Raw genomic sequence first — 26,324 nt, 5'->3', positions numbered from 1 at the left:
AAGGTCAGGTTTTAGGGTTCAGGGTCAGCTTTCAGGGTGCAGAAGAGAATGGGGCCACAAACGCTGGATTTGAAGTCATTGAATATCGCTTTATTTTGTTTAAATACACAGAGAGCACAACTCTTTTACACAGATAAGGAGTAAGAAAAGAAAAGAAGATATAAGCTTAAAATGCGAATGACAAATTTATCCCAATTAAAAACCAGTAACACCACCAACAAATTCAGAAGCCAGTCTGGGTCTGCCGTGAGTTTCATGGTAACTGCTATGCAGAAGATGATGAGCAGTGCATTGCTTCAGAGAACCATCCAGTTATGAGCTTCCACATGGCATCCTTGAGCTGCTGGTTCCTCAAGCTGTAGATGAGGGGGTTCAGTGCTGGAGGCACCACTGAGTACAGAAATGACACTGTAAGGTCCAAGGATGGAGAGGAGGTGGAGGGGGGCTTCAGGTTGGCAAATGCTGCAGTGCTGATAAACAGGGAGACCACGGCCAGGTGAGGGAGGCACGTGGAAAAGGCTTTGTGCCGTCCCTGCTCAGAGGGGATCCTCAGCACAGCCCTGAAGATCTGCACATAGGACACCACAATGAAAACAAAACAGCTAAAACCTGTAGAGGCACTAAACACCAAAAGACCAACTTCCCTTAAGTAGGAGTGTGAGCAGGAGAGCTTGAGGATCTGTGGGATTTCACAGAAGAACTGGTGCAGAGCATTGCCCTGGCAGAGGGGCAGGGAAAATGTATTGGCCGTGTGCAGCAGAGCATAGAAGAAACAACTGCCCCAGGCAGCTGCTGCCATGTGGACACAAGCTCTGCTGCCCAGGAGGGTCCCGTAGTGCAGGGGTTTGCAGATGGCAACGTAGCGGTCATAGGACATGATGGTGAGAAGAGAATACTCTGCTGAAATGAGAAAGACATAGAGAAAGACTTGGGCAACACATCCTGCGTAGGATATACCCTTGGTGTCCCAGAGGGAATTGGCCATGGATTTGGGGACAGTGGTGGAGATGGAGCCCAGGTCGAGGAGGGAGAGGTTGAGGAGGAAGAAGTACATGGGGGTGTGGAGGTGGTGGTCGCAGGCGATGGTGGCGATGATGAGGCAGTTGCCCAGGAGGGCAGCCAGGTAGATGCCCAGGAAGAGCCAGAAGTGCAAGAGCTGCAGCTCCCGTGTGTCTGCGAATGCCAGGAGGAGGAACTGGGTGATGGAGCTGCTGTTGGACATCTGCTGCCTCTGGGCATGGGGCACTGTCAGAGGAGGAAAGGACAGTGACAAGTTAGGGGAGAATTTCCTGACCCAAATCAAAACCATTTATCATTCCCCAACCTTACAGCATTTTCCCTCTCATAGCATCTCTTCTCCATGGGGCTTCGGGTAATACAAAGATTCAATAGGACAGGTTTGCATCCTGGAGGGAAGCTCACAGCTTGGAAGGAAACCTCAAGGAGAGCCAAGTATCGTCAGATGAAATCTCACAGTGAAGGAGAGTCAGCTTATTCCTTAGGGAATGACACAGACTTCAGTGCATCCAGCTCCACAGATGAGATGAAAGCTTGGACTCTCCTTTGCCATGGACTCTAACTGCATGGGAGGAACCAGAAAATCAGTGCCCGACCCAGACATCCCCAGAGAGACTGGCAGCAAGAATGAGAGAACAACAGCAAGAGCAAAGACGGGGAATCCAGGGAGGAAGAGAGTGAGGGTCTGGCTGTGAGAGGCCAGGGCAGAGGCAGCCGGGCACACTGACAGCGTTCCCCTTCCCCAGCTGTGCTCACCCCCTCCCAGACACCAACCTTGCCGGGCAGTTGCTCTCAGCCCCTGGGCTCTGGAGAGGGCACTGGAGCTGTGGCTGCAGAGGAGGGGGTTCAGCCTTGGAGCCCAGAGCCCTGAGGGCAGAGGCTTTGCTGGGTGGGAGAGGAGGCAGGGGGCTTGCTCAGAGGAAGGGGCTGCACTGGAGGGGATCACACAGAGCTGTCTGAATCCCTCCCTCATCATTTCAGATTTGTGTCCTCTCATCCCTTGATCCTATCCCTTCTGCCGGAATTGTTTCCTCTGTCGAGGTGTTTCCCTGTCCCATGTCTTTTCCCTGTCAGCACTCTCCTTGGCCCCAGAGGAACCTGCCTGTTTGAGGGCACTGTCTAGATTTCTCCCTCCCACAACATCTTGGTTTGAAATTTCCTCTCATTCCGTGATCCTATCCCCTCTGCCTGGAAATTTTCTTCCTAGGAGCATGTTCCCTGTCCCACGCCTTCTCCCTGTCAGTGCTCACAGACCCCGTCTGACCCTCTCTGCTCTCCCCCCATCCCTACACAAACCTGCCTGTTTGCCGGGTAAAACTGAGCACAGGTTCTTGTTTATGAGCAGAAAGGGACAGGACAGGCTGAGCCTGATGGTTCCAGCAGAGGTGATGGTTGTGCTTTCCATGGGCAGAGGAGCAGATGGAGACACTTCAGGAGCCTCTTAAAGTTTGTTTAAGCATGTAAGCCTATTGTTCCATTTCTCCCCTAAAAATTCGCAAGAGCAGGGAACTGAAAAGGCAGACTCAGAGAAGTTCCTTATGTTTAACATCATCCTGGCCCTGATCTTCCCCTTTGCAATTATTCTGGTGTGATTTTGAGCTTTGAGCAGCCTTTACTCACAAAACCTCCACTTGAAAGCAGACAAACCCTCTCCTGATAGGAGGCTGCTTCTTCCACCCACAGCTTCTCTCTGTACCACATGGGGACCTCCCCGGGCAGGCTGAGCACTGACCCTGGTTTTTCCTCTCCACTGGAGAAGCTGTAAGAGCCCTCCTGACAGATCCCACAGGCTGTGGCTGTGCCGGCTTCAGGAGATCCCTCCAGGAATGGCACCTGCATTGTCCTGAACCCAGAGACTCACCTTGAGAAGGGCTGTGAAGATTTTTCTCCAAATGAAGCCTCCCCTATCCTCCCACCTCACCCTGCCTTGAACCTCTCTCTGCCTCCCTCCTCTCCCCTCGCTGCCTGCAGGCAGTGCCCTCAGCCCTGCTGGGCTTTGCAGAGGAGCTGCTCCTGCCCAGAGATGGCTCTTTGTAGCGCTGCCCACTTGCCACCAGCTCCCTCCCTGCCAGGAGCCCAGCCCAGCTCAGCAGCAGAGGAGCAGCCCAAGGCAGCCCTTGCTCTGCCCCCTCGGGGCTCCCTCCAGGTGTCCCTGGGGCTCCAGGGGAACCTGCTGAGAAACAGCCTGAAGCCATCCCTGATGTTCCCTCCCTCAGACGGGCAGAGACACTTCTGTCCTGCAGTGTCAGTGCTCCTGTTAGAAAAATAGCTGAGCAGGAGAATCACTTTTCTCATCCCATCTTTAGACAGGACAGCAGGAAGGTGACAAAGAATGATCTCATTTCTCCAAGCTGGGAAGATGTGTTCCATTGAATGAATTTAGTCATTTTACCCACACATGGGATCTTGGACGCTTCTGGTTTCCCAGGTTTCCTTCTGGCAGGGATGAGCTTGCCTGGTGCCACAGCTGCAGGGCTTCAGCCCCACTGGGCAGCAATGCCCTCAGCCAGGGGCACAGGCAGGAGGAGCTGGAGCCGTTCCTGTGGGAGACAGAGCTGGGACATGGTCACAGAGCTCAGGACAGATTGGGCTTCAAGGACAGCATCCTGCAAGCACAGAAAGGGCCCAGAGAAAAAACAAATGTCCACTTGAAAGGCCATTCCAGGGTCCCATAATGAGTGTTTGGTCTTCATGACAAGTTAAAGAAGAAACAAAGCCCCTGTGTGGGCACTACTGGGTTTAGGAAGAGCAGGTGCAGATACATCTGAGATTCCCTGTGTCCTCTTTGCCTCTGTCTTCCCCAGAAAGGTCTCCCAGGCCTCTAGGACTCAGGGCAGGACTCTGGAGAAGATCATCCAGCAGTGGGTGGGGATCAAGTCTGGGATCACTTGAGCAAATGTAATCCTTCCCAGTCTATGGGACAGGAGGGGCAGCTTCCCAGGGAGTTGAGTGAGCAGGATGATGTCACAGTGAGGACACTCTCCATCATCTTCCAAAGGTCATGGAGTCTGGGGGAACTCCCTGAGCACTGGCACCACTCACATCATTAACTGTCCTTTTCAGGAATGGCCAGTGGATGAGCAGGGGAGCGAATGGCTGTGCCGCAGGCCTCGTCCACTTGCATCCCATTCCTGGGTGCCAGAATAAGAGGGGGACTGGATATCCCTTGGGCAGATTATTTCTTACCATCCCTTAATTACTTCACTCTTCAATGATCTGAACAGTCTATGACCAGATGTTTGATGGCCCAAATCTGGTATGACCTGGAACTTCTCTGACCTGAGTCTTCTATGATCTTTCTGTAATCCAACCCTTCTATTACCCAAATGAACTCTCACTCTTCTGTGACTCAAGTATTCTATGACCCGAATCTTCTATGACCCAACCCTTCTATGAACCTTCTATGACTGAACTCTTCTCTCACTCCTCTATGACCCATCTCATGTAGAACCTGACTCTTCCATGACCCATCTCTTATATGATGAGGCCCTTCTATGCTCTAAGCCTTCTATGACCTTCTATGACCCAACTGTTCTCTGAATCTTCTATGATGCAACTTTCTATGGCACCATGTTTTTATGACTCTTCTATGACAGGAATCATCTATTCTGCAACACTTTTATGATCAGACAGAGTTAAAACCAGACTTTTTTATCACCCGAATCTTCTGGGACCATACCCTTCCATGACACAACAGGTCTATGAACCAACCCTTCTATTAACTGACTCTTTTATTATTTGACTCCTCTACAACACCTCTATGACCCCGACTCTTACATGAGCCAATTCTTGTATCACCCAACACTTCTGTGACCTGACTCTTCTATGACTTGACCCTTCTATCACTATTCTATGTCCGGATGCTTCTACGACTCGACACTTCTATGATGTGACCTTTCTTTGATGTAATGCTCCTATGACCCTTCTTTGATCCAACATTTTTGGGTACTTTCTAGGACCAACCTCTTCTATGACCCAACTCTTCTATCAGCCCACTTTTCTGTGATCCCTGTGAACCTAAAACTCCTGTGAAAGAAGTCTTCTATGACCCTACTTTTCTCTGACTCTGTTATGGCAATCGATGACCCAAAAATTCCAGGAATCTTCTATGATCCAACTCTTCTGTGACCCAACTCATTTATGATCTAAATACATTACGAAGATATCATTTTATGACCCAACCCTCATATGACCTGGCACAACAATGATCTGATTTTTCCATGACTCTTCTGTGACCTGGATTGTCCATGACCTGATTGTTCCTTACCAATTTTATGAACCGACTCTTCTATGATCAAACCCTTCTAAAACCAAAAACTCACACAATTTAAAGACTTCTATGTCTCTTCCAACATCCAAATATTCTATCATCATTTTATGACCTCGATCTTCTATGACCTGAGATTTCTATGACCCAACACTTCTACATCCTGACTCTTCTCACACCCAGGTTTCTGTTACTCTTCTATGACCCTACCCTTCTATCACCCAACTCTTGTGCAACTGCATGGAGCTGTGGGAGAGCCTTGGCATCTCCCATAACTCTACAGGCCTGTGTTTGGGGATTCCATGGAATAACTGCTCCCAATTCTGATTCAACAATGTGAGAATGTTCATGACACCAGTGTCTTTGTGGTCAAAGCCAGATCTGCCTTCTCAGGGCTGGAGGTCAGGAACTTGGCCTTTCTGCTTCATCAAGCAAACCCAGGCTTTTCTCAGCGCCTTTGACTGCTGCAATCATGGCCTCCAATTCTTGGCTCTAACGAGTCCCTGGGGAGGCTTTGTCAGGAATTATCCTCACTGAGACCAATTAATACTTCAAGATACACTGAGTTCTCCTTTTGACTTTCTTGAGAGCTTTGCTCCATCTCCTCTCAGCAGCTGAGGGCCAAGGACTCAGCAGCAATCCACCCTGGGTCTCATTAAAATACAGAAAGCCTTAACGAGCTCTTTGTCCTCCTGGAGTTTTCTTCAAGTCTTCAAGCCTTGTACAGCTCATGGGAGTCATTTTCCAGCATGTGGTTAAAGAGGAAGATTTCAAAGTGACACCTAAGAAAAATATTTATTTATTTAATATTGATGTTTTATCAGTTTTCAGTTTATAGAAATTTTCCAATAATCACTTGGTGCAGTGTCTCCTCAGGAGGTCTGGAGCCTGGACTAGAGACTCCCGGCAGTCGCTTTCCCATCCAGCCCTTCCAGGAACCTGTGCATAGACCACTGTGCCCAATGAGGAGTGATAAAGCCCAATAAGGACAGATAAAGCTCAATGAGGAGAGATAAAGATGAAGGTCTCTACATCTTCTTCTCAAAGGACTGATTCTGAGGGCAAGGAAGTTCAGGTGATCTCGAGTCCCATGCCCAGCTCCAAGCAGGGCAGCTCTGAGGTCACTCCAGGCTGCTCAGTCAATGTCAGCATCCACAGAGAGTTCACACAGGAACCGAGCATCTAAGCCCCCGTTAGAAAAACAGAGAGGAGGCACTTGACCATTTCCATGGACACAGCTAATGGTCGGCCATGGCTCTTCAGATTCCCGGGAACATCCACCTTCTTGTCCAGAGGAGTGGAACCCTTCTGCCAGTCTCCTGGTACAGCTCCAGCCCATGGGGGGCTTTAGGCTGGAAACAGAATTCAAACACCATGACTTGGGTCTGGTCAAAGGAAATGCTGAAAGAAAAGGAGGTGAAGGAACACAAGGCCTCCAGGTTCCTGCAGAAGATAGAAGGCCTCCAAGAAAGGAATAGAGCAGTTTTCAACCATCATTGCCTTTAGGTCATTTCCTGTTGATGGCTCTGCTCCCCCTTTCAGTCATTTGGATCCTGAAACCTCACCTGATTTTCCTTCCTCTCTTCCCAAAACTTGACCAAGGGATGAGAAGAAAGGTAGAAGAATGGCCTTGGCCTCTGTGAATCAGCTGGGTCTGGCACACAGAGGCCCACAGTGTCATTCCACTGTTCCCCTGATATAGAATCAAGCTGGGAAGTGACTGTGAAATGAATCAAGAAGGCCCATGGACAGGCCAGGCTGTGTCTCTGTCTGGAGACCCGCACTTCTACAGCTCAGATCGAGCTGGGGATGAAACTCAGTCCTGGCTTCAATGGTCTTCCTGGGCCACAGGGGTGGGTGGAGGCCCCAGGAGATGCTGGTGAGGGCCATGAAGGTGCATATATGCTCTCAGGTCCCTGACACTGCTCCATGGATAGAGAGAAAAGAATGAACCACACAGAGCCTTGAGCACAAATATAGTGGGATCCCATGGACAGGAGCCAGGCTGGAGCAGGGGAGAAGTATGAGGAGAGAGGAGCAACAGCCCTGTTCTTTCCTAACTGTTAACCCCCTAATTCACCATCCTCCATGCTTCTCCAGGGTTTGGGGTGGGCAAATGACTTGGGGGCAATGGAGTCATTTGAGCCTGGGAGAAACTGGGAAGGGAATGGGCTTTAATATTTTGCCCTTCTTTCAATCCAAAGCTTTCTTAACTGGCAATAAATTGAACTGATCTTTGGCAAGTCCACACGTCTGTGCCAGTGACAGTCATTGGTCCCTGATCTCCTTGGCTTTCTCTTGGCCCATGAGCTTTTCTGGTTCACTCTCTCCCTCTTGTCCATTGGTTCCCAGCAGGGAGGGAGCAGCTCGGGGGGGTCTGGCTGCTGGCCAAGGTTAACCCACCATCAGGGCTGCTGTGTCCAGTATGGGGCTCCCAGCACAAGGAAGACCCTGCCCAGCCTGGAGCGAGTCCTGCCGAGGCCAGAAGGCTGGTTGGGGCTGGAGCACATTATGGACAAGGAGAGGCTGAGAGAGCTGGGGTTTGAGAAACCTTTCAGGGTAAAACACTGAGCAAGGACCCAGGGCAGCTGGGGGATCCCAATCCATGGACGTTCTCCGCGTTTGAAGAGACAAGGCCATGAGCCCTTGATGTGTTTGGAGCTGTGTGAGAAAGGGCTCGGCTGAGAGCCCAGCAGTGGCCAGAGCTGTGGGACTGGTGTGCAAGGAATGTCAGTAGGAATCAGATTCCCTTTCTGTTATTAATGGTGGTGGAGTTGAGTATCACTGAGCAAAAGAAGAGGACAGAGGTGTCCATGGAGTAAAAGTCCCTCCTCAGGGCTGGGATGCACAGCCAGACCTGGAAGTGGCCGGTGTGTTGAAGTCATTGGGGATGATTTCCATGGAGCAGCTTCCCCAGGGTGCCCAGGGAACTTGGAACAGACTGGACCCTCTCTTTTGCATTATTGGTCATTTCTCCCTTCACCCTCACTCCTGACTCTGCACCGTGAGCACCTGCTGGGTGCCCTCACCCTGAGCACCACAGCTCAGCTCCACACTGGTGTTTTCTCAGTCTGGGATGGCCCCACGGCACTGCCCATCAAGGGGGCTGCAGAGCTCTGGCCGTTCAACCACAGCCCCTCTGGAGGACACAGCAACTCCTGGGGGACAGAGAGAGGGGTCTCAGCCTGCCCATCAGCTCCAGGGCTGCTGCTTGCAGTAATGACACAAGGAAAGAGAGGCCAGGCACTCCCAGGCTCTCCTGCACTCGTGTTGTAGGTGATCCTCAACCCCAGCTGCATTTGACCTCTTCTCTGCCCCCACCAGCCCCACTGCCCAGGGCAGCACGAGATCCCTGGGGCTCCTCAGGCAGCTCCGCATCTCTCCATTCCCCGCTTCCCTCTGCCTGCTGGGTCCCCTACTCACTCCATGGTGCTTCACAATCCTTGTTTGTGGACACCTCGATTCAGTGCTTCACTTTTGAGGAACACCACCTTCGAGGGTGTTTCAACTTCCGAGTCTCCATTCACCCCAACCCAGGGCAGATGATGGGTCCCCATCCTCTCCACACCCCTCCAAACCTGTTTTTGCAAGAGATTTGTATGTGCCATCAGTCCTGTCCTATGTGAAGCAGCCCGAGGAGGTAATGGGGAGCCCATGCACCATCTCCACTGCCACTGGACATCAAGAAGAGAGCTTCTAAAATCAGAACTTTTCATCCAGTGGAACTCAATGGGACCATGAGCTTCACCCCAAACAAAAGGAGAGCACAAGAACAAAAGACTCTTTCACAGACCAGTTCCTTGGGTATTTATTGGCAGCACCTTTGGAGGAAGAGCTCAGCCTTCAGGCACTGCACTCTGGGAGATGCCCTTTTGTTGAAGAGCTGCATTTGGAAAGGTCACATCTGGCTCAGTGATGTGCCACAGTCAGACACAACTGGATCTAACCTCAAGACACGTAACTTGAGCCCAGAAGATGATCTCTGAAGAAGATTATCACAAGGGCAAAGAGCAGACTCTGGCCTGAGATAAACTCTGGGAAATGAGCAGAGAAGGGGAGGCAGATTATTGTCAGTGAAACCGCGTGCATTGGGTCAGTTGGCATAGGGCAGCTCTGAGCTCCTGGTTCCTCAAGCTGTAGATGAGGGGGTTCAATGCTGGAGGCACCACCATGTACAGAACTGAAACCATCAGGTCCAGAAATGGGGAGGAGGTGGAGTGGGGCTTCAGGTGTGTAAATAAGTCAGTACTGAGAAACAGGGAGACCACGGCCAGGTGAGGGAGGCACGTGGAAAAGGCTTTGTGCCGTCCCTGCTCAGAGGGGATCCTCAGCACAGCCCTGAAGATCTGCACATAGGACACCACAATGAAAACAAAACAGCCAAATGCTACACAGACACCAAACACAATAAGGCCAAGTTCTCTGAGGTAGGAGTGTGAGCAGGAGAGCTTGAGGATCTGTGGGATTTCACAGAAGAACTGGTGCAGAGCATTTCCCTGGCAGAGGGGCAGGGAAAATGTATTGGCCGTGTGCAGGAGAGCATTGAGAAACCCAGCGCCCCAGGCAGCTGCTGCCATGTGGACACAAGCTCTGCTGCCCAGGAGGGTCCCGTAGTGCAGGGGTTTGCAGATGGCAACGTAGCGGTCGTAGGACATGATGGTGAGAAGAGAATACTCTGCTGTAATGAGAAAGACATAGAGAAAGACTTGGGCAACACACCCTGCATAGGAAATGGCCTTGGTGTCCCAGAGGGAATTGGCCATGGATTTGGGGACAAGTGGTGGAGATGGAGCCCAGGTCGAGGAGGGAGAGGTTGAGGAGGAAGAAGTACATGGGGGTGTGGAGGTGGTGGTCGCAGGCGATGGTGGCGATGATGAGGCCGTTGCCCAGGAGGGCAGCCAGGTAGATGCCCAGGAAGAGCCAGAAGTGCAAGAGCTGCAGCTCCCGTGTGTCTGCGAATGCCAGGAGGAGGAACTGGGTGATGGAGCTGCTGTTGGACATCTGCTGCCTCTGGGCATGGGGCACTGTCAGAGGAGGAAAGGACAGTGACAAGTTAGGGGAGAATTTCCTGAGCCAAATCAAAGCCATCTCTCATTCCCCTCCCCTGATGCACACACACTGTCCCTTCTCTCACAGCCCTTCCTTCAGCTCCGAGCCTGGAGCCCTGCTCGGTGCCGGCTGAATGTGCCGGGAGGAGCAGGGCCTCTGCCCGCTGGCTGCGAGGAGTCAGCCCTGCTCTGCAGCAGGGGGTGATGGGGACGGTGGGGACAGGGGACACTGCTGGGGTTCAGCTTTGTCCTGGGGAAGTGCTCCTGGTGCAGAAGGGTCTGGCAGCATCTGCACAGCCAGGATGAGGAGCTGAGAGGGCAGAAGGCAGGCTGGGGTTATACAACTCTTTCTGACACTCTGAGGAATGATCTTGGATGTCAGAAACCCTCAGCATCTGCGCTGCACTCAGGGAGAACAGAGGGAGTCCTGCGAGGTGACAGCACTGTCTGTGGCTCAGTGCAGAGGGAGGGGAGCTGCACTGTCTCTCGCTCTTCTCCCCAGCTGCCCTGGGCTTGCATCTTTCTGGGAAGGGGGGGAGGGGATGACACTCCGGTGTCACCCTGAAAAGCCTCAGGCCCTGCTGAGAGCAGAGAGATCCACCACACACCACTCAATGTCTCACCTTTGCCGAAGGTCTCAGCACCCACTTTGAGCCAGGACACACATGTTTCAGTTCACAAATGGAAAGTTCACAGCTTGGAAGGAAACCTCAAGGGGAGTCAAGTGTTTTCACGATGGCATTTGATGAAGGGAGATTCAGGTCCTTCCCAGCCCCACTGACTGCATTGCCCTCAGCCCCACAGCTTACAGGAAAGCTGGGAGTCGGATTCCCATGGACACAAGTGCAGGAAAGGAGCCACCAGGGCAGTGGGTGACTCTGCAGCTGCAGCTCCCATCCCCAGAGAGCCTGGCAGCAACAAGGAGAGAACAGCGAGAACAGAGACAGGGGGAAAACAGGGAGGAACAGAGTGAGGGTCTGGCTGTGAGAGGCCAGGGCAGAGGCAGCCGGGCACCCTGACAGCGTTCCCCTTCCCCAGCTGTGCTCACCCCCTCCCAGACACCAACCTTGCCGGGCAGTTGCTCTCAGCCCCTGGGCTCTGGAGAGGGCACTGGAGCTGTGGCTGCAGAGGAGGGGGTTCAGCCTTGGAGCCCAGAGCCCTGAGGGCAGAGGCTTTGCTGGGTGGGAGAGGAGGCAGGGGGCTTGCTCAGAGGAAGGGGCTGCACTGGACAGGATCACATGGCATTTTCTCAAGTCTTCCTGCCACTTCTCTGGTTTTAGATTCCTCTCATTCCATGACCCCATCCCTGCTGCTTGGAGATTCTCACCCTGAGAGCTGTTTCCCTGCCCCATGTCTTTTCCCTGTCAGTGCTCTCCAACCCCATCCCAACCTCTGTGCGCTCCCCTACACAAAGCTGCCTGTTTGCAGGGCACTGCCTGGCTGTGGGTTCCTGTTTGCAGGTTGAACAGGGCAGGAGAGGAGAACCCTGCGGGGTCCAGCAGAGGTGATGCTGGTGCTGTCCACAGGCAGTGCAGGAGCTCCTACCAGACCTACTGGTTACTCATCCTTACAGCTCAGGAGTCTCAGTCTCTTGTTCAAGAATGAGAGCCTCTATTTTTCCATTTCTTCCTGCAATTCCCCAAGAACGGGTAACTGAAATGACAGATTCAGGAAAGCTCCTTATCTGTAACATAATCCCTGCCTTGACCTTCCTTTTGAAATGTCCCTTCAGAAATGTCTTGGGATGATCAGGAACTGTGAGCAGCTCTGACTCACCCAGGACCCTCTTAGAAGCATAAAGCCTCTCTCCTGCAGGAGTTGCTTTTTCCACCCACAGCTTCTCTTTGTACCAGCATGGGGAGCTCCCCGGGCAGGCTGAGCTGCCCCTGGCAGGCGGCAGAGTCCCTGTCCCGGCACTCGGAGCCTGGGATGCAGGGACCCGGATCTCAAGGACAGCCCGGGGCACCCCTGAGTGCACCCCCAGCTCCACACCCTGCAGACATCCCTGGGTGAAGGCAGCTGCCATGTCCTGTCCCACTGGCCGTGCAGCCAGGAAACCCTTCTCCAAAGCTCATCCTTTTTCTCTCCACTGGAGAAACTGTGAGAACCTCCTGACAGATCCCACAGGCTGTGATTCACCCAGGAACAGCACCTGCACTGTTTTGCCTGCAGAGACTTACCTTGTTAAAGGCTGTGAATGTTTTTCTCCAAATGAAGTCTCCTCTTTCCTCCCACCCCACCCTGCCTTGAACCTCTCTCTGCCCCCTCCTCTCCCCTCGCTGCCTGCAGGCAGTGCCCTCAGCCCTGCTGGGCTTTGCAGAGGAGCTGCTCCTGCCCAGAGATGGCTCTTTGTAGCGCTGCCCACTTGCCACCAGCTCCCTCCCTGCCAGGAGCCCAGCCCAGCTCAGCAGCAGAGGAGCAGCCCAAGGCAGCCCTTGCTCTGCCCCCTCGGGGCTCCCTCCAGGTGTCCCTGGGGCTCCAGGGGAACCTGCTGAGAAACAGCCTGAAGCCATCCCTGATGTTCCCTCCCTCAGCCGGGCAGAGACACTTCTGTCCTGCAGTGTCAGTGCTCCTGGGAGAAAAATAGTCACAATAAAAAACAATTTTCTCGTCCTATATTTAGACAGGACTGCAGAGAGGTGACACGGAATGATCTCATTTCTCTAAGCTGGGAAGGTGTATTGCATTGAGTGAATTTAGGCTTTGATCCTGCGTCCTTAGACCTGGGACTAGAAAGACATTCAGGTTTCTTCTGTCCCAGCCCTGTCCCTGCTCTAAGCAAAGTCTTTGCACACATGGGGTCTTGGATGTTTGGTCCCAGGTTTCCTTCTGGCAGGGATGAGCTTGCCTGGTGCCACAGCTGCAGGGCTTCAGCCCCACTGGGCAGCAATGCCCTCAGCCAGGGGCACAGGCAGGAGGAGATGGAGCTCATGGCAGTCTCTTTCACACCCGCCCTTCCAGGATGATGGCTCTGCTCCACATTTCAGTTATTGCAGCCCTAAAACCTCACCTGCTTTTCCTGTCTCTGATTCCAAAACCTCGCCTGTCCTCTCTGTGCCTGGAGAGCCGCACCCCTACAGCTCAGATCGAGCTGGGGATGAAACTCAGTTCTGGCTGCAATGGTCTCCTGGGCCGTAGGCTGAGGGGTGGGTGGAGGCCCCAGGAGATGCTGGTGAGGGCCAGGAAGGGCCATGGATGCTCTGAGCTGTGCAGTGGGGCGGTCCAGAGGAAAACAGGGAGGAAGATGCACCCACATCAGAGCAGGGTCAGAGACTGAAATTGTGTAAATTGGGAGAAGGGCTGATTTAGACTAGACATTAGGAAGAATTTTTTCACGAGCAGAGTGGTGAGACACTGGCACAGGTTGCCCAGGGAAGCTGTGGCTGCCCCATGCCTGGAAATGTTGAAGGGCAGGTTGGATGGGCCTCAGGCAGCCTGATCCAGTGGGAGGTGTCCCTGCCCATGGCAGGGGGTTGGAACTGGATGATCTTGAAGGTCCCTTCCAACCCTAATTATTCTATGATTCTATGATTCTATGAAATGGGGGGGGAACTTCCTGTTCAGATGCAAAGCAGGGAAGGGGCTTTATGCATCGGATGTGTAATGGGTATGGGACCTCTTGTCTGGCATGAAGTGAGGGGTGGGACTTCCTGCCCCAGGTGTGAAATGGGGTCGGGATTTCCTGCCCATACTGTGAAATGGGGCGGGACTTACTAATCATCTTACTAATCGTCCCCCTCCTTGCCCACACTCCCTCAGGTGTCGCTTGGCTCTCCAACACCCAAACCCGCACAGACTGCCTGTAGTTCTGTCCTGCGGTGGATGCTCTGGGAGAAGGACCTGGTGGGAACCGGCTGCAGAGAGCAGGTGGCAGCGCCCTTCCCAAAGAGGCTGTGCCGCCACGCGTGGCGTTTCCCTGCTGGCTGCTGCCTGTGACGGCGCTGCCCACCCTCACCCACCCGCGGTGCACTCACTGGGTCCGTCGGGAGCGCCTGAGCCCAGCTCCTGCCTCCCCTCCCGCTTGGAACGCCCCAAGCTGCCCCCCCGCCCCGAGCCCCCCGTGCCCAGCGCCCAGAACCTTTGTGACCTCACCGGGTGGCCAAGGGCATTGCCGGCAGCGCCAGCGCCACGGGCAGTCTGTCGGCTGCTGCCCCAGTGGCAACAAGCCCTCAGTTGTTGCAGTGCCACGTGTCACTGGAACCATGAATGTTCTCCTCCTTGTCCTCGTCCTGCTGGCCCTGTGCTGGGCCTGTGCAGGGCACGTGGGACACCTGCGAGTGAGTGGCCCCGGGCTGCGGGAGGGAGCTCGGGCAGCTGGGATGGGGATGACTGAGGGCGCCTGCTTGTCCCTCGTGGCCACACCACAGCTTCCCCAACTCCCAGGGAGGCAGCCGTCCCTTGCCAGCGCCCTGGCTGCTGGCACGGCTCCTCTGCGGGGCTAAAGCAGAGACAGGGGTGGACGCCCGCCCGCCTGCCCCACGGGGTTCCCTGGCCGTGTGCTCCGTGCCGCCCTGTCGGGAGGGAAGGCGGCTGAGCTTCAGCCCAAGCAGCAGTGACACCTCCAGCAGGGCACTCATCAGTTTCTGGTTTCCACAGGACCTGCGGACTCCGGCCCTTGGATTATGATGGCTCTGGCATGTCCCGTGTCGTCGGGGGCAGAGATGCCCAGGCCGGGGGCCTGGCCCTGGATCGTCAGCATCCAGAGCCCCTGGGAAGCAGGCACGGGGCACATCTGCGGAGGGTCCCTCATCGGCACACAGTGGGTCCTCACAGCAGCCCACTGCTTCACCGAGGCCATGTAAGGAGGAGCTGAGAACGGGGACACCCCCAACGCTGGCAGGCGCCCAGCCCGCAGCACCGTGGGCGACTCTGACCCCGTTCCCTTGCACGCATCCAGTCTTGGGGCGCTCCCATCCCAGCTGGAGAGATGGCTCAGGAGGAGGCTGGGCTTCCTAGCACCCACCCACCCATCCACCCACCCCTCTCTCCATTTGCCTTCCAGGAACACCTGAGATGTGGCGTGTGGTGGCCGGTGCCACCAACCTGACTCAGCTGGGCCCCGAGGTTCAAATACGCAGCATCAAGCAGATCTTTGTTCACTGAAAACTACAACAACATCTCGCAGAGGAACGACATCGCCCTGCTGGAGCTGGACCAGCCCGTGCAGTGCAGCTCCCACGTGCAGCTCGCCTGCCTGCCCAATGCCACGCTCAAAGCGTCGCAGCTCACGACCTGCTACGTCAGTGGCTGGGGCGCCACCCATGAGGAAGGTGAGTCAAGTCCTGGTGTCCCGAGTGCACTGCTTGGCACCCTGGGGAGGTGGGCTGGGCGTCCTGACAGCAGAGGAGAACGGCAGCGTCAGCCTGCGGGGACGTCTGCCCCTGGAGAGATGGCCCTGACCCATTCCCCAGGGCAAGACGGGAGGGAAACACCGCCACAATCCTCTCCGGAGGCAAAGCCGATCCCTAGGGAGGGGTTCCCCCAGGCAGGGCAGGAGGAGAACTGGCAACGCGCTGCTGGGTGTTCATTTCTGTCTGTGCTCGCAGGCGGAACGTCCGATGTGCTGCAGGAGGCCAAGGTCCCCCTCATCGACACCCACGTTTGCAACAGCAGTGGGTGGTACCGCGGGGCCATCCACACCCACAACCTGTGTGCGGGATTCCCGCGGGGCGGCATCGACACCTGCCAGGTAGGAGCGGGCGACAAGTCCAGTCCCAGCAGCACCAGCAGCCCCGGCACAGCCACCCAAACCTACCGCGGTGCCCAGCAAGTCCCCGTCCCACCGCCGGGTCCCACTGCTCCTGGGGCTCACCTCCCCTTCCCCATCTCCCGCACTCTGCCCAGAAAGCCCACCCAGCGGTCCAGGGGCCAATCCTGGAACATCCCTCTGCCCCACAGCCGGGGTCACGCTGTGCAGAGAGGAGAGAGAGCCCAGCCTTACAGCCCCACCACCCCCTCGCAGACCAGGTTCTGCCAGCTCCTGCGCCGCAGCAGAGCCTTTCTGTGCAGGCAACACAGCTCTGGCAGCTGCTGGGAGAGAGGGGGAGCCGGCCCTCACGCTGCCAGAGGCCCCCCAGCACCCCCTTAACCCTCTCTCTTCTGCTGCAGGGGGACAGCGGTGGTCCTCTGGTCTGCAAAAATCGCCATTCTGACCACTTCTGGCTGGTGGGAGTGACCAGCTGGGGAAGAGGCTGCGCCAGAGTCCGTCGGCCGGGGATCTACACCTCCACGCAGCACTTCTTAGACTGGATCCTGGTGCAGATGGGGCTGCACCCACCAGAGGCGGCTGCACCAACAGCACAGCCAACACCCACGGGCAAGGCGTCCCTGTCACTTCCACGTCGGAAGATGGCAAAGTTCGCTAAGCTGCTGAAGGATCTCCTGAAGGCCATCAAGGAAATAATGGCTTGAGCAGCAGGATGGGCATGATCTGGTGCAGTGACCCTTGCCAGTTTTGAATCTGCACTTAAGCCTTTGATTCAATTCTCGAGCCAATCTTTCTGAATAAGTCAGAATCCTTTTCGTTCACCAACTAATGATTGAGAGTTAATAGACAGGAGCTAATTTACTTTTGTGATCCTGTTCAATAAATTGTAAGTTGCTGCTAAATCAAAGTCTCAGCCAATTCCACCCACAATAAGCCCTTCAGCCCGCACGATGCTGGGAGCTGGTCCCTCTCCACACGTCACAGCTGGGACCTGTACAGGTGCTGCGTGCCAGAAGCTGCAGTCCCTCACGCCACAATATGTCGGGGGATGGAGCTCTTCACCCCACTGCAGGCTGTGGGCTGGTGTCCTTTGCTCCGTGGTGTGCTGAGAGATGGAGTCCTGATCGAAAGATCTTTCCCGACCAAGCCAGTTCTATGCTTCTATGGAGTGGACAGGTACAGTCGCACTTGATGATCTCAAAGGCCTTTTCCAACCAAGCGATTCTAGGAGTCTGTCTCATGTGCATGCCTGGAGTTGGAGCCCATCCCTGCGCAGCGTGCTGACAGCATGAGTTCTTCTCCCCTTGTCATGCTGGGAGCTGTCGTCCTTCACCCCACAGTGTGCTGGAAGAGGAGGCAGGGAGTTGAGTCCTTTGCTCCACAGCACGCTGAGTTTTGGAGTCCATCACCCTGCAGTGTGCCGGCAGCTGGAGCCCTTCACCCTGCACCACGCGAGCACCTGCAGTCCTTCACAGCACGCTGTGATGGAAGCTTGCATCGTTCCCCATGCAGCGTGCTCCCACTGGAGTCCTTTTCCCCACGGCACGCTGAGAGCTGGGGCGCTTTGCCCAGCGGCAGTTCTGGGAGCTGGAGTCCATCACTCTACGATGTGCTGTGAGCTGGAGTCATTCCACAAGCAGCATGCTTGGAGCTGGAGTCCTTGGAGCCGGCCCCGCGGTGGGGCCTAAATGGAAGAGTGAAAACCTCCATTGCAAAAACCTGCCCCTCTCCAGTTTGTACCCACTGCCCCTCGTCCTGTCACCACAAGATATTGTGAACAGTCCCTCCCCAGCTTTCCTGGAGCCCCTTTGGGTACTGCAAAGTCGCTAAGAAGGTCTCCTTCTTTGATCTTCCTCTCCTTCCCACTGGGAAATGGAGTCATTTATCCGGTGGCACGCTTGGAGATGGATTCCTTTGCACCACGGCATGGTTGCAGCTGGTATCCGTCACCCCACAGCAGGCTGGGTGCTGGGGTCCATCACCTGCATCCCGCTGCGCTTCTCAGCCACAGAGGTCAGACTGACAGGCCTGCAGTTCCCTGGATTCTCCTCCAAATCTTCTTGTCAACGGGTGTAACATCTGCCAGCTTCCAGCCAGGTGGAACTGCCCCGGTCAGCCAGGAGCGCTGGGAGATGATGGAAAGGGTTTGGTGGGTATACACCAACCACAAGGCTCCCCTTGGTTCTTCCCCCAGAACTCTCTAGAGCCCCCCAGGACCTTTCAAGGTCTCCCAGGACCCCTTTAGGGACCCGCAGGACCCTTTCAAGGACCCCCAGGAATCTCTCCAGAGACCCCCAGGACCCCTTAAAGGACTCCCAGGATCCTTCTAGAGACCCCCAGGACCCCTCTACAGACCTCCAGTACCCTTCTAGGGACCTCCAGGACCCCTTAGAGGATCCCCAGGGCTGTGCAGATGCGCATGTGGGGGGACAGTGGGGGGGGCACCACTTGTGTTAGGGTCCCTGGGACCATCTTTGGGGTGGCTTTGCCTGTTTTGGGGGTGTCTGGTTCTATCTTTGGGGTTTATGATAATTTGGGGGGGCTCTGCCTCCATTTTTGGGGGTCCTTCGGCTTCTTTTGGGGTCTCTGGGTTAGGTTTTGGGGTCACTGAGCCCATTTTGAGGTTCTCTGTCCCCATTTTTGGGGGGCCTCTGTCCTTGTTTTGGGTCTCTGCCTCTATTTTTGTGTCTTTAAGCCCCCCAAATCTCCACTCCCGCCCTCCCAATACCCCTTGGCAAGCCCCCAGCCCCCCTAAACCCTCAGGGGACCCCAAAAGCCCCACCCCAGCCTCCACAAACTTTTATGACCTCAAAAGCCCCACTTCAGTCCCCCTCCAAAGCTCTCAGGGACCCCAAAACCTTACCAAACCCTCAGAAGACCTCAAAAGTCCCAGCCCAGCTCCCCCAAACCCACCACAAAGCTTCAGGGGACCTCAAAAGCTCCACCCCAGCACCCTGAAAGGCTCCAGGGACCCCAAAACCTATCCAAACCATTGGGGGTGGATTGTGGGGTTCAGCGGTGGATTTAGCGCTGCAGGAGTAGATTTGGGTGTTCAGGATTGGGGTTTAGGGTGCGTTTTGGGGTGCAGGGGTGGATTTGGGGGTTCACAGTTCGGATCTGGGAGTTCAGGGTCAGGTTTTAGGCTTCAGGGTCAGCTTTCAGGATTCAGGAGGAGATTTCGGGGTGCAGGAGAGGATTTGGGCCCACAAAAGCTGGATTAGAGGTCAGAAGGAGTGGATTTTGGAGTGAATAGAGGGGATTTTTGCAGTGCAGGAGGTGGATTTGAAGTTCAGGGTTTTAGATTCAGGGTTCATTTTAGGGGTTTGGGGGGATTTTGGGGTTCAGGACTGGGCCTTGGGAAGGATTTTGAGGTTTAGGTTTTATTTTGGGGTGCAGGGAGTGGATTTTGGGGTTCAGGGTCGGGTTTGGGGGAACTCAGAGTTGAGTTTTGGGGTTCACGGTAAGGTTTGGGGATTCAGGAGGAGATTTCGGGGTGCAGGAGAGGATTTGGGGCCATAAAAGTTGGATTTGATGTCAGAAGTAGTGGATTTTGGAGTGAAAAGAGGGGATTTGGGGGTGCAGGGAGTTGATTTGAAGTTTAGGTTTTCAGATTTAGGGTTGGGTTTTGGGGTTCAGAGACGAGTTTTGGGGTTTTGCGGGATTTTGGGGTTTATGTCGGGGTAGGGGTGCAGCTAGTGGATTTTGGCGTGGGTTTCGGGGTGCAGGGGGGTTTAGGGGTGCAGGGCGGTCTGGGGGTGCAAGGAGCGATTTCAGGGTGGATTTCAGTGTGCAGGTGCTTTTGGGGGTGCAGTAGGGGTTGGAGTTGCAAGGGGGTGGATATTGGGGTGGGTTTTGGGGTGCAGGCAGGTTTTGGGATGCAGGAGGGTTTGGGAGTGTGGGTTTTGGGAGTGTGGGTTTTGGGGTGTAGGGGGTGGATTTTGGGTGTGTTTCAGGGTACAGGGGGGTTTGGTGGTTCAGGGGATAGGTTTAGGGGCAAGGGAGACAGGTTTTGGGGTGCGGGGGAGGATTTTGGGGTGTGTTTCAGAGTGCGGGGTTAGGGTTAAGGATGCAGGTGGGGATCTGCGGGTGCAGGCAGATTTCGGGGTGCAAGGGGTGGATTTTGGGGTTTAGGGTTGGGGTTTGGGGTTCAGGGTCAGCTTTTAGTGTTCAGGGTCAGCTTTCAGAATTCAGGAGGAGATTTTGGGGTGCAGGAGAGGATTTGGGGCCACAAAAGCTGGATTAGAGGTCAGAAGGAGTGGATTTTGGAGTGAAAAGAGAGGATTTTGGGGTGCAGGAGGTGGATTTGGGGATTCAAGACTGGGGTTTGGGGGGATTTGGAGGTTCAGGGTGGATGTTGGGGTGCAGGGAGTGGATTTGAAAGTTCAGGGTTGTGGTTTGGGAGGTTCAGGGTCGAGTTTTGGGGTTCAGGAGGAGATTTCAGGATGCAGGAGAGGATTTGGGGGCACAAAAGCTGGATTTGGAGTCAGAAGGTGTGGATTTTAGAGTGAAAAGAGGGGATTTTTGCGGTGCAGGAGGTGGATTTGGGGTTCAGGTTTTCGGATTCAGGGTTTGTTTTGGGGGTTCGGGGGGCTTTTGGAGTTCAGGCCTGGCGCCCCGATGGCGCAGAACTACAGCTCCCGGCGTGCCGCGCGGCGCCCCCGCCCGCTCCCTCCCCGCGCGCCCTCCCGCGGGGGCCCATGGCAGCTGCGGGCCGAGCCCGGGGGCGCCGCCTGCCGGCCGTGTGCACCGCGCTCCGGCCCCGCTGCCCGGCTCCCTCCGCGGGAGGCGGCGCCCGCGCTGTTGGCGAACGCGGCGGGGCGAGGAGAGCGCGGGCGGCGCCTCTGCCGGGGAGCGGAGCCGGCGGCCCGGCCCGGGACCGGAGCAGGGGGCGGCCCCTCCTCCTGCCGAGCCGGCCGGAAGCGCCGCTGCCCGCACCGGACATGGCGGCCGCGGCGCCGGAAGCCTTCCCGCCGCTCCCGTGATGCCCCGCGGCGGCGCCCGTTCGAGCGGCGGCGCCCGCCCCGCGCCGAGCAGGAGGCGGCTTCTCCCCGGCCCTGGATGGCCGCGGCGGGGCGAAGCAGAAGCGAGCCGGGGGCGGCGTGTCCTCCGGGGCGGGTGCCGTTCCCGGGCGCCGTGTGCCGGGAGAGCGGCTGCCGCTTCGCCCGCCACCTCCTCAAGCGCGTCCTGGAGCGGCGGCAGCAGCTCCCGCTGCCCTACGAGCGGCTCGGCTGCTTCTGCCGCCGGGTGAGCGGCCGGGAGGGAGCCCCGGGGGCCGTTCTGCCCCGGCCGCGCGTGTCTGAGCGCGGCAGCCGCTCCTCGAGCCGAGCGCTCGCTGGGGCCGCGTCCTTCGGTGCCCCCGCGGCGGCGTTTGGGAACGGAGCTCCGGGTGAAGGGCCGGGAGGCCTCAGCCGCTTCCTGGGGGTCTGTCGTTGTCCCCCTTCCTGCTCAACGCCCGTCACTGGTTCGTTACTCAAACGGCTCCAAGAAGGAAGCGGTGTGAAGTGGCTTTGGAGTGGCGGCTGATCTTTAAGAGATGGGGCTGCTAATTCCTGTGGGAATTGATCAGTGGTGCGATTCCGATTCACCCCGAGGAGCAACAGAGCGGCCTTTTCTGTGTTCCTCTTGGGTCTCCTGATTCTATCTGTGGCTAAAGATGTCTCTTTAAAAGGAGCCCTTTGACCGCACCTTGACTTCCAGGGCTATGATGGGCCGTGCTCTCTGCAGAGTGCGTTGGGACTGATGGATCCTGATGAGATGTACTCCTTCCTGCTGTGTGCTTACTGAATTGGCAAATCCTGGAGACAGTCTTCTCTCTCCTGGCTGTTTCTCTGCTAACAAGTACTATGTTAGCTGATTGTTTGGGGCTCTGGATAGTGTGTGTGAATACACTTGGCCTTTGCCACCAAGGCCGTCACTGTTCTTTGTCTATCCTGCTTCTGTAACAAGAAGTTACATATCTCAACCGGTACCCATTCTCTCTGCCTGTATCTCACCATGTCCCCATTCTCTCTGCCATAGCTCAACCCGTCCCCACTGTCTCTGGCTGTATCTCACTCCATCCCCATACTCTCTGCTCGTATCTAACCCACTTCGATCTCTCAGCCTTTATCTCACCCTGTATCCAATCTTTTTGCCTGTATCTGAACCCGTCCCCATTCTCTCTGCCTGTATCTCACCCTGTATGCAATCTCTCCACCTGTATCTCACCCTGGCCCTGTCCTTACTGCCCATATCTCAACCCGTCCTTGTTCTCTCTGCTCGTATCTCAAAACGTGCCCTTTCTCTCTGTCCATATCTCACCCCGTCTCTATTCTCTCTGCCTAACCCTAACACTAACCCTAACCCTAATGACTCTAATCCTAACCCTAACAATGACCTTAACCCTAATGACCCTAACCCTTAAACATTTTGTCTGAAAATCATTGCCCTTATGTGTGCTTTGTGGTGCCAGCCTCTCTTGCTCTTTCTCTCACATTGACATTTTTTCCTGATATCCAGCCTGAACCTCCCCTGGCGGAGCTTCAGGCCATTCCCCCTTGTCCTGTCCCCTGTCACTTGGGAGAAGAGCCCAGCTCCCTCCTCTCCACAACCTCCTTTCAGGTAGTTGTAGAGAGCAATAAGGTCTCCCCTCAGCCTCCTCTTCTCCAGGCTAAACAACCCCAGCTCTCTCAGCCGCTCCTCGTAAGACTTGTTCTCCAGCCCCTTCATCAGCTTCGTTGCTCTTCTCTGGACACGCTCCAGAGCCTCAACATCCTTCTTGTGGTGAGGGGCCCAGAACTGAACACAGTACTCAAGGTGCGGTCTCACCAGTGCTGAGTACAGAGGGAGAATCACCTCCCTGGACCTGCTGGTCACACCATTTCTGATCCAAGCCAAGATGCCATTGGCCTTCTTGGCCACCTGGGCACACTGCTGGCTCATGGTCAGTCGGCTGCCAACCATTACCCCCAGGTCCCTCTCCTCCGTGCAGCTCTCCAGCCATTCTTCCCCCAGTCTGTAACACTGCATAGGGTTGTTGTGCCCCAAGTGCAGGACCCGGCATTTGGCCTTGTTAAACCTCACACCATTGGCCTCAGCCCAGCAGTCCAGCCTGTTCAGAACCCCTTTGGAGCCTCCCTACCCTCCAGCAGATCCACACTTCCACCCAGCTCAGTGTCATCCGCAAACTTGCTGAGGGTGCACTCAATGCCTTCATCCAGGTCATTGATAAAGACATTGAACAGAGCTGGACCCAGTACTGAGCCCTGGGGAACCCCACTTGTGACTGCCTCCAGCTGGAGTTAACTCCATTGACCACCACTCTCTGGGCCATCCAAACAGTTTTCGACGCAGGAGAGTGTGCGCCTGTCCAGGCCAGAGGCTGACAGTTTCTGAAGCAGAATGCTGTGAGAAACTGTGTCAAAGGCTTTACTGAAGTCCAAGAAGACTCCATCCACAGCCTTTCCCCCATTTATTAGTCGAGTCATTTTGTCATAGAAGGTGATCAGGTTAGTTTGGCAAGATCTGCCTTTTGTGAACCCATGTTGACTGGGCCTGATCACCCGGTTCTCTTGCATGTGCTTCATGATAGCACTCAAGATCACCTGTTCCATGACTTTCCTGGCACTCAGGTCAGACTGACAGGCCTGGAGTTCCCCGGATCCTCCCTGCAACCCTTCTTGTAGATGGGCACAACATCAGCCAGCCTCCAGTCCAGTGGAACTTCCCCAGTCAGCCAGGACCGCTGGAAGATGGTGGAAAGGGGTTTGGAAAGGACATCCACCAGCTCCTTCAATACTCTTGGGTGGATCCCATCCGGCCCCATAGACTTGTGGGTGTCTAGCTGGGCAAGCAAGTCTCTAACCGCCTCCTCTTGGATCATGGGAGCCTCATTCTGCTCCTCTAACTCCTGGGTTTGTACACAGAGGGAACAACTTTCCTTATTATTAAAGACTGAGGCAAAGAAGGCATTAAGTACCTCAGCCTTGTCCTTATCCCCGGTCACTGTTATTCCTTCTGCATCCAATAGAGACTGGATATTCTCCCTCGTCCTCCTTTTCCTGTTAATGTACTTGTAGAAAGACTTTTTGTTGTCTTTCACAGACTTAGCGAGTTTTATTTCTAGTTGGGCCTTGGCCCTCCTGATTTTTTCCCTGCACGATCTCACTTCGTCCCTGTAGTCCACCCAAGATGCCTGTCCTTTCCTCCAGAGCACATAGAGCTTCTTCTTATTATTGACGCATCTTGAGATCTCCCTGCTCCACCAAGCTGGCTTTTCCCCCCGCCGGCTCCTTTTCCGGAACACAGGGATGGCCTGCTCTTGAGCTGCTAGGATTTCATTTTTCAAGAGCACCCAACCTTCATGGGCTCCCTTGCCCTGAAGGACTGTTTCCCACGGGACTTTGCTAATCAACCTTCTGAACAGACCAATGTCTGCCCTCTGGAAGTTTAATGTGACTGTTTTGCTAACCCCCTTCTTAATCCCACCTAGAACTGAAAACCCTATCATCTCATGATCGCTTAATCCCAGGCGTCCTCCAACCGTCAAATCCCCAACAAGACCTTCTCTATTCACAAGCAGCAGGTCTAGGAAGGCACCCTCCCTTGTTGGTTCGCTAACCAGTTGTGCAAGGAAGTTGTCTTCGATGCACTCCAGGAACCTCCTAGACTGTTTCCTTTCTGCTGTATTGTACTCCCAGCAGACATCCGGAAAGTTAAAGTCTCCCACAAGGACAAGAGGCAGAGATTTAGAAACTGTCCCCAGCTGTTTATAGAAGAGTTCATCAGCAGCTTCTTCTTGTTGGGTGGTCTGTAACAGACTCCTATCACAAAGTCCCCTTTCTTGTGGGCTCCTCTGATTTTAACCCATAGGCACTCGATCCCATCCTCACCGTAATCCAGTTCAAGAGTATCAAAGCACTCTTTGACATAGAGGGCTACCCCGCCTCCTTTCCTACCCTTCCTGTCCCGCCTGAAGAGTTTATATCCCAACATAGCTGTACTCCAGTTATGTGAGTCATCCCACCACGTTTCTGTGATGGCAATGACATCATAGTCACTTTGCCCTACAACAGCTTCCAGCTCATCCTTCTTATTGCCCATGCTGTGTGCATTGGTGTAAATGCACTTCAGCTGGGCTGATGAACCTTCAGCCCTCATAAAGGGAAGAGAGTTTATTCTCGATTGACTGGTCCTTGGAATAACTAATTCCACAGACCCAGTTTCATCCTTACTGTCCCCACTTGTACTCGCCCTCACTTGCCCTGTTGTGGTGTACTGGTGGTCCTCTCCAGCACACCATTTCTCAGCCACCGGTTTCCCACTTCCAGGCTCATTCCCAACTAGCCTGGTCTCCTCCCCTTCCCCCTTCACATCTAGTTTAAAGCTCTATTTAAGAGCCTAACTAGATTTTTAGAGATAACTTTAGTCCCCCTTGGAGACAAGTATGACCCATCCCTAGTAAGAAAACCTGGGGGTGGGTGGGTCACCCCATGATCAAAGAAGCCAAAGCCTCTCTCCTCACACCAGGCTCGGAGCCAGGCATTAATCATCTGTATGTTCCTGACCTCCTGTTCCATATTCCTTAGTATTGGGATAGAGCTAAACACCACTTGCGCTCCAGAGCCCTCAATCATCTTCCCTAAAGCCCTGAAGTCTCTTTTGATGGCTTTCAGCTTTCTGCACTGTAAGTCATCATTACCTATTTGAAATACTAACAGGGGATAGTAATCCGTTTCCTTCACCAAGGAAGGGAGTTTTCTATTGATATCCCTCACTGATGCCCCCGGCAAGCAGCAGACCTCCCTGTGGAGCGGGTCCGGTCTGCAGATGGGACCCTCCATTCCTTTAAGAAGGGAGTCCCCTAAGACGATCACTTTCCTCTTTTTCTTGACAGAGGATGTTTTTAGGGCCCTCCGAGGATGCTGGAGCCTAGGGAATGTCTAAGAATAGTCAGGTCATAAAAAGTTCATAGAAGTTTTGGTTCATAGAAGGGCTGGGATAGAGAAGGCTCGAATCATCGAAGGGTCTGATCATATGAGAGAGGGGTCGCAGATGAGTCTGTTTATAGAGGAGTAATAACAGAATTCAGTCATACAGGTTGATAGAAGACTCAGGTCATAGAAAGGCCATAAAATATTTGGGTCTCGGAAGAGTCAAGCATGAAAGTTGAGTCAGGAAAAGGAAAGCTCGTTTCATAGAAAGGTCGTAGAAGAGCCAGTTCATGGAAATGTTGAGACATATAAAGGTCGGTCATAGAATGGTTGTAGCACAGAGTATTCAGTCACAGAGGAGCCGGGTCACGGAA

General features: G+C 54.7%; 1 protein-coding gene and 2 pseudogenes across 1 annotated transcript; 1 reads left to right on the top strand and 2 right to left on the bottom strand.

The window, feature by feature from the left end:
• Positions 1–265: 265 nt before the first annotated feature.
• On the bottom strand, positions 266–1,267 carry LOC104054235 (olfactory receptor 14J1). Its single transcript, XM_009559417.2, has one exon. The coding sequence runs from the start codon at positions 1,220–1,222 to the stop codon at positions 266–268; it is 957 nt and encodes a 318-aa protein (XP_009557712.2). The 5' UTR covers positions 1,223–1,267.
• Positions 1,268–9,338: 8,071 nt separating this feature from the next.
• Positions 9,339–26,324, bottom strand: part of LOC128849707 (olfactory receptor 14A16-like) — a 94,431-nt pseudogene continuing 77,445 nt past the window's right edge.
• On the top strand, positions 14,404–16,848 carry LOC128849712 (acrosin-like; annotated as a pseudogene).

Source organism: Cuculus canorus, chromosome 32 (assembly GCF_017976375.1).
Source record: "Cuculus canorus isolate bCucCan1 chromosome 32, bCucCan1.pri, whole genome shotgun sequence".
In the NCBI taxonomy this organism is placed as follows: domain Eukaryota; kingdom Metazoa; phylum Chordata; class Aves; order Cuculiformes; family Cuculidae; genus Cuculus; species Cuculus canorus.
Note: the sequence above shows the minus strand (reverse complement) of the source record. Positions and strands in the feature narration are given on the sequence as shown.

Bases quoted from the DNA above. Each gene is read 5' to 3' on its own strand.
- LOC104054235 (XM_009559417.2), bottom strand. From the start codon at position 1,222: ATGTCCAACAGCAGCTCCATCACCCAGTTCCTCCTCCTGGCATTCGCA.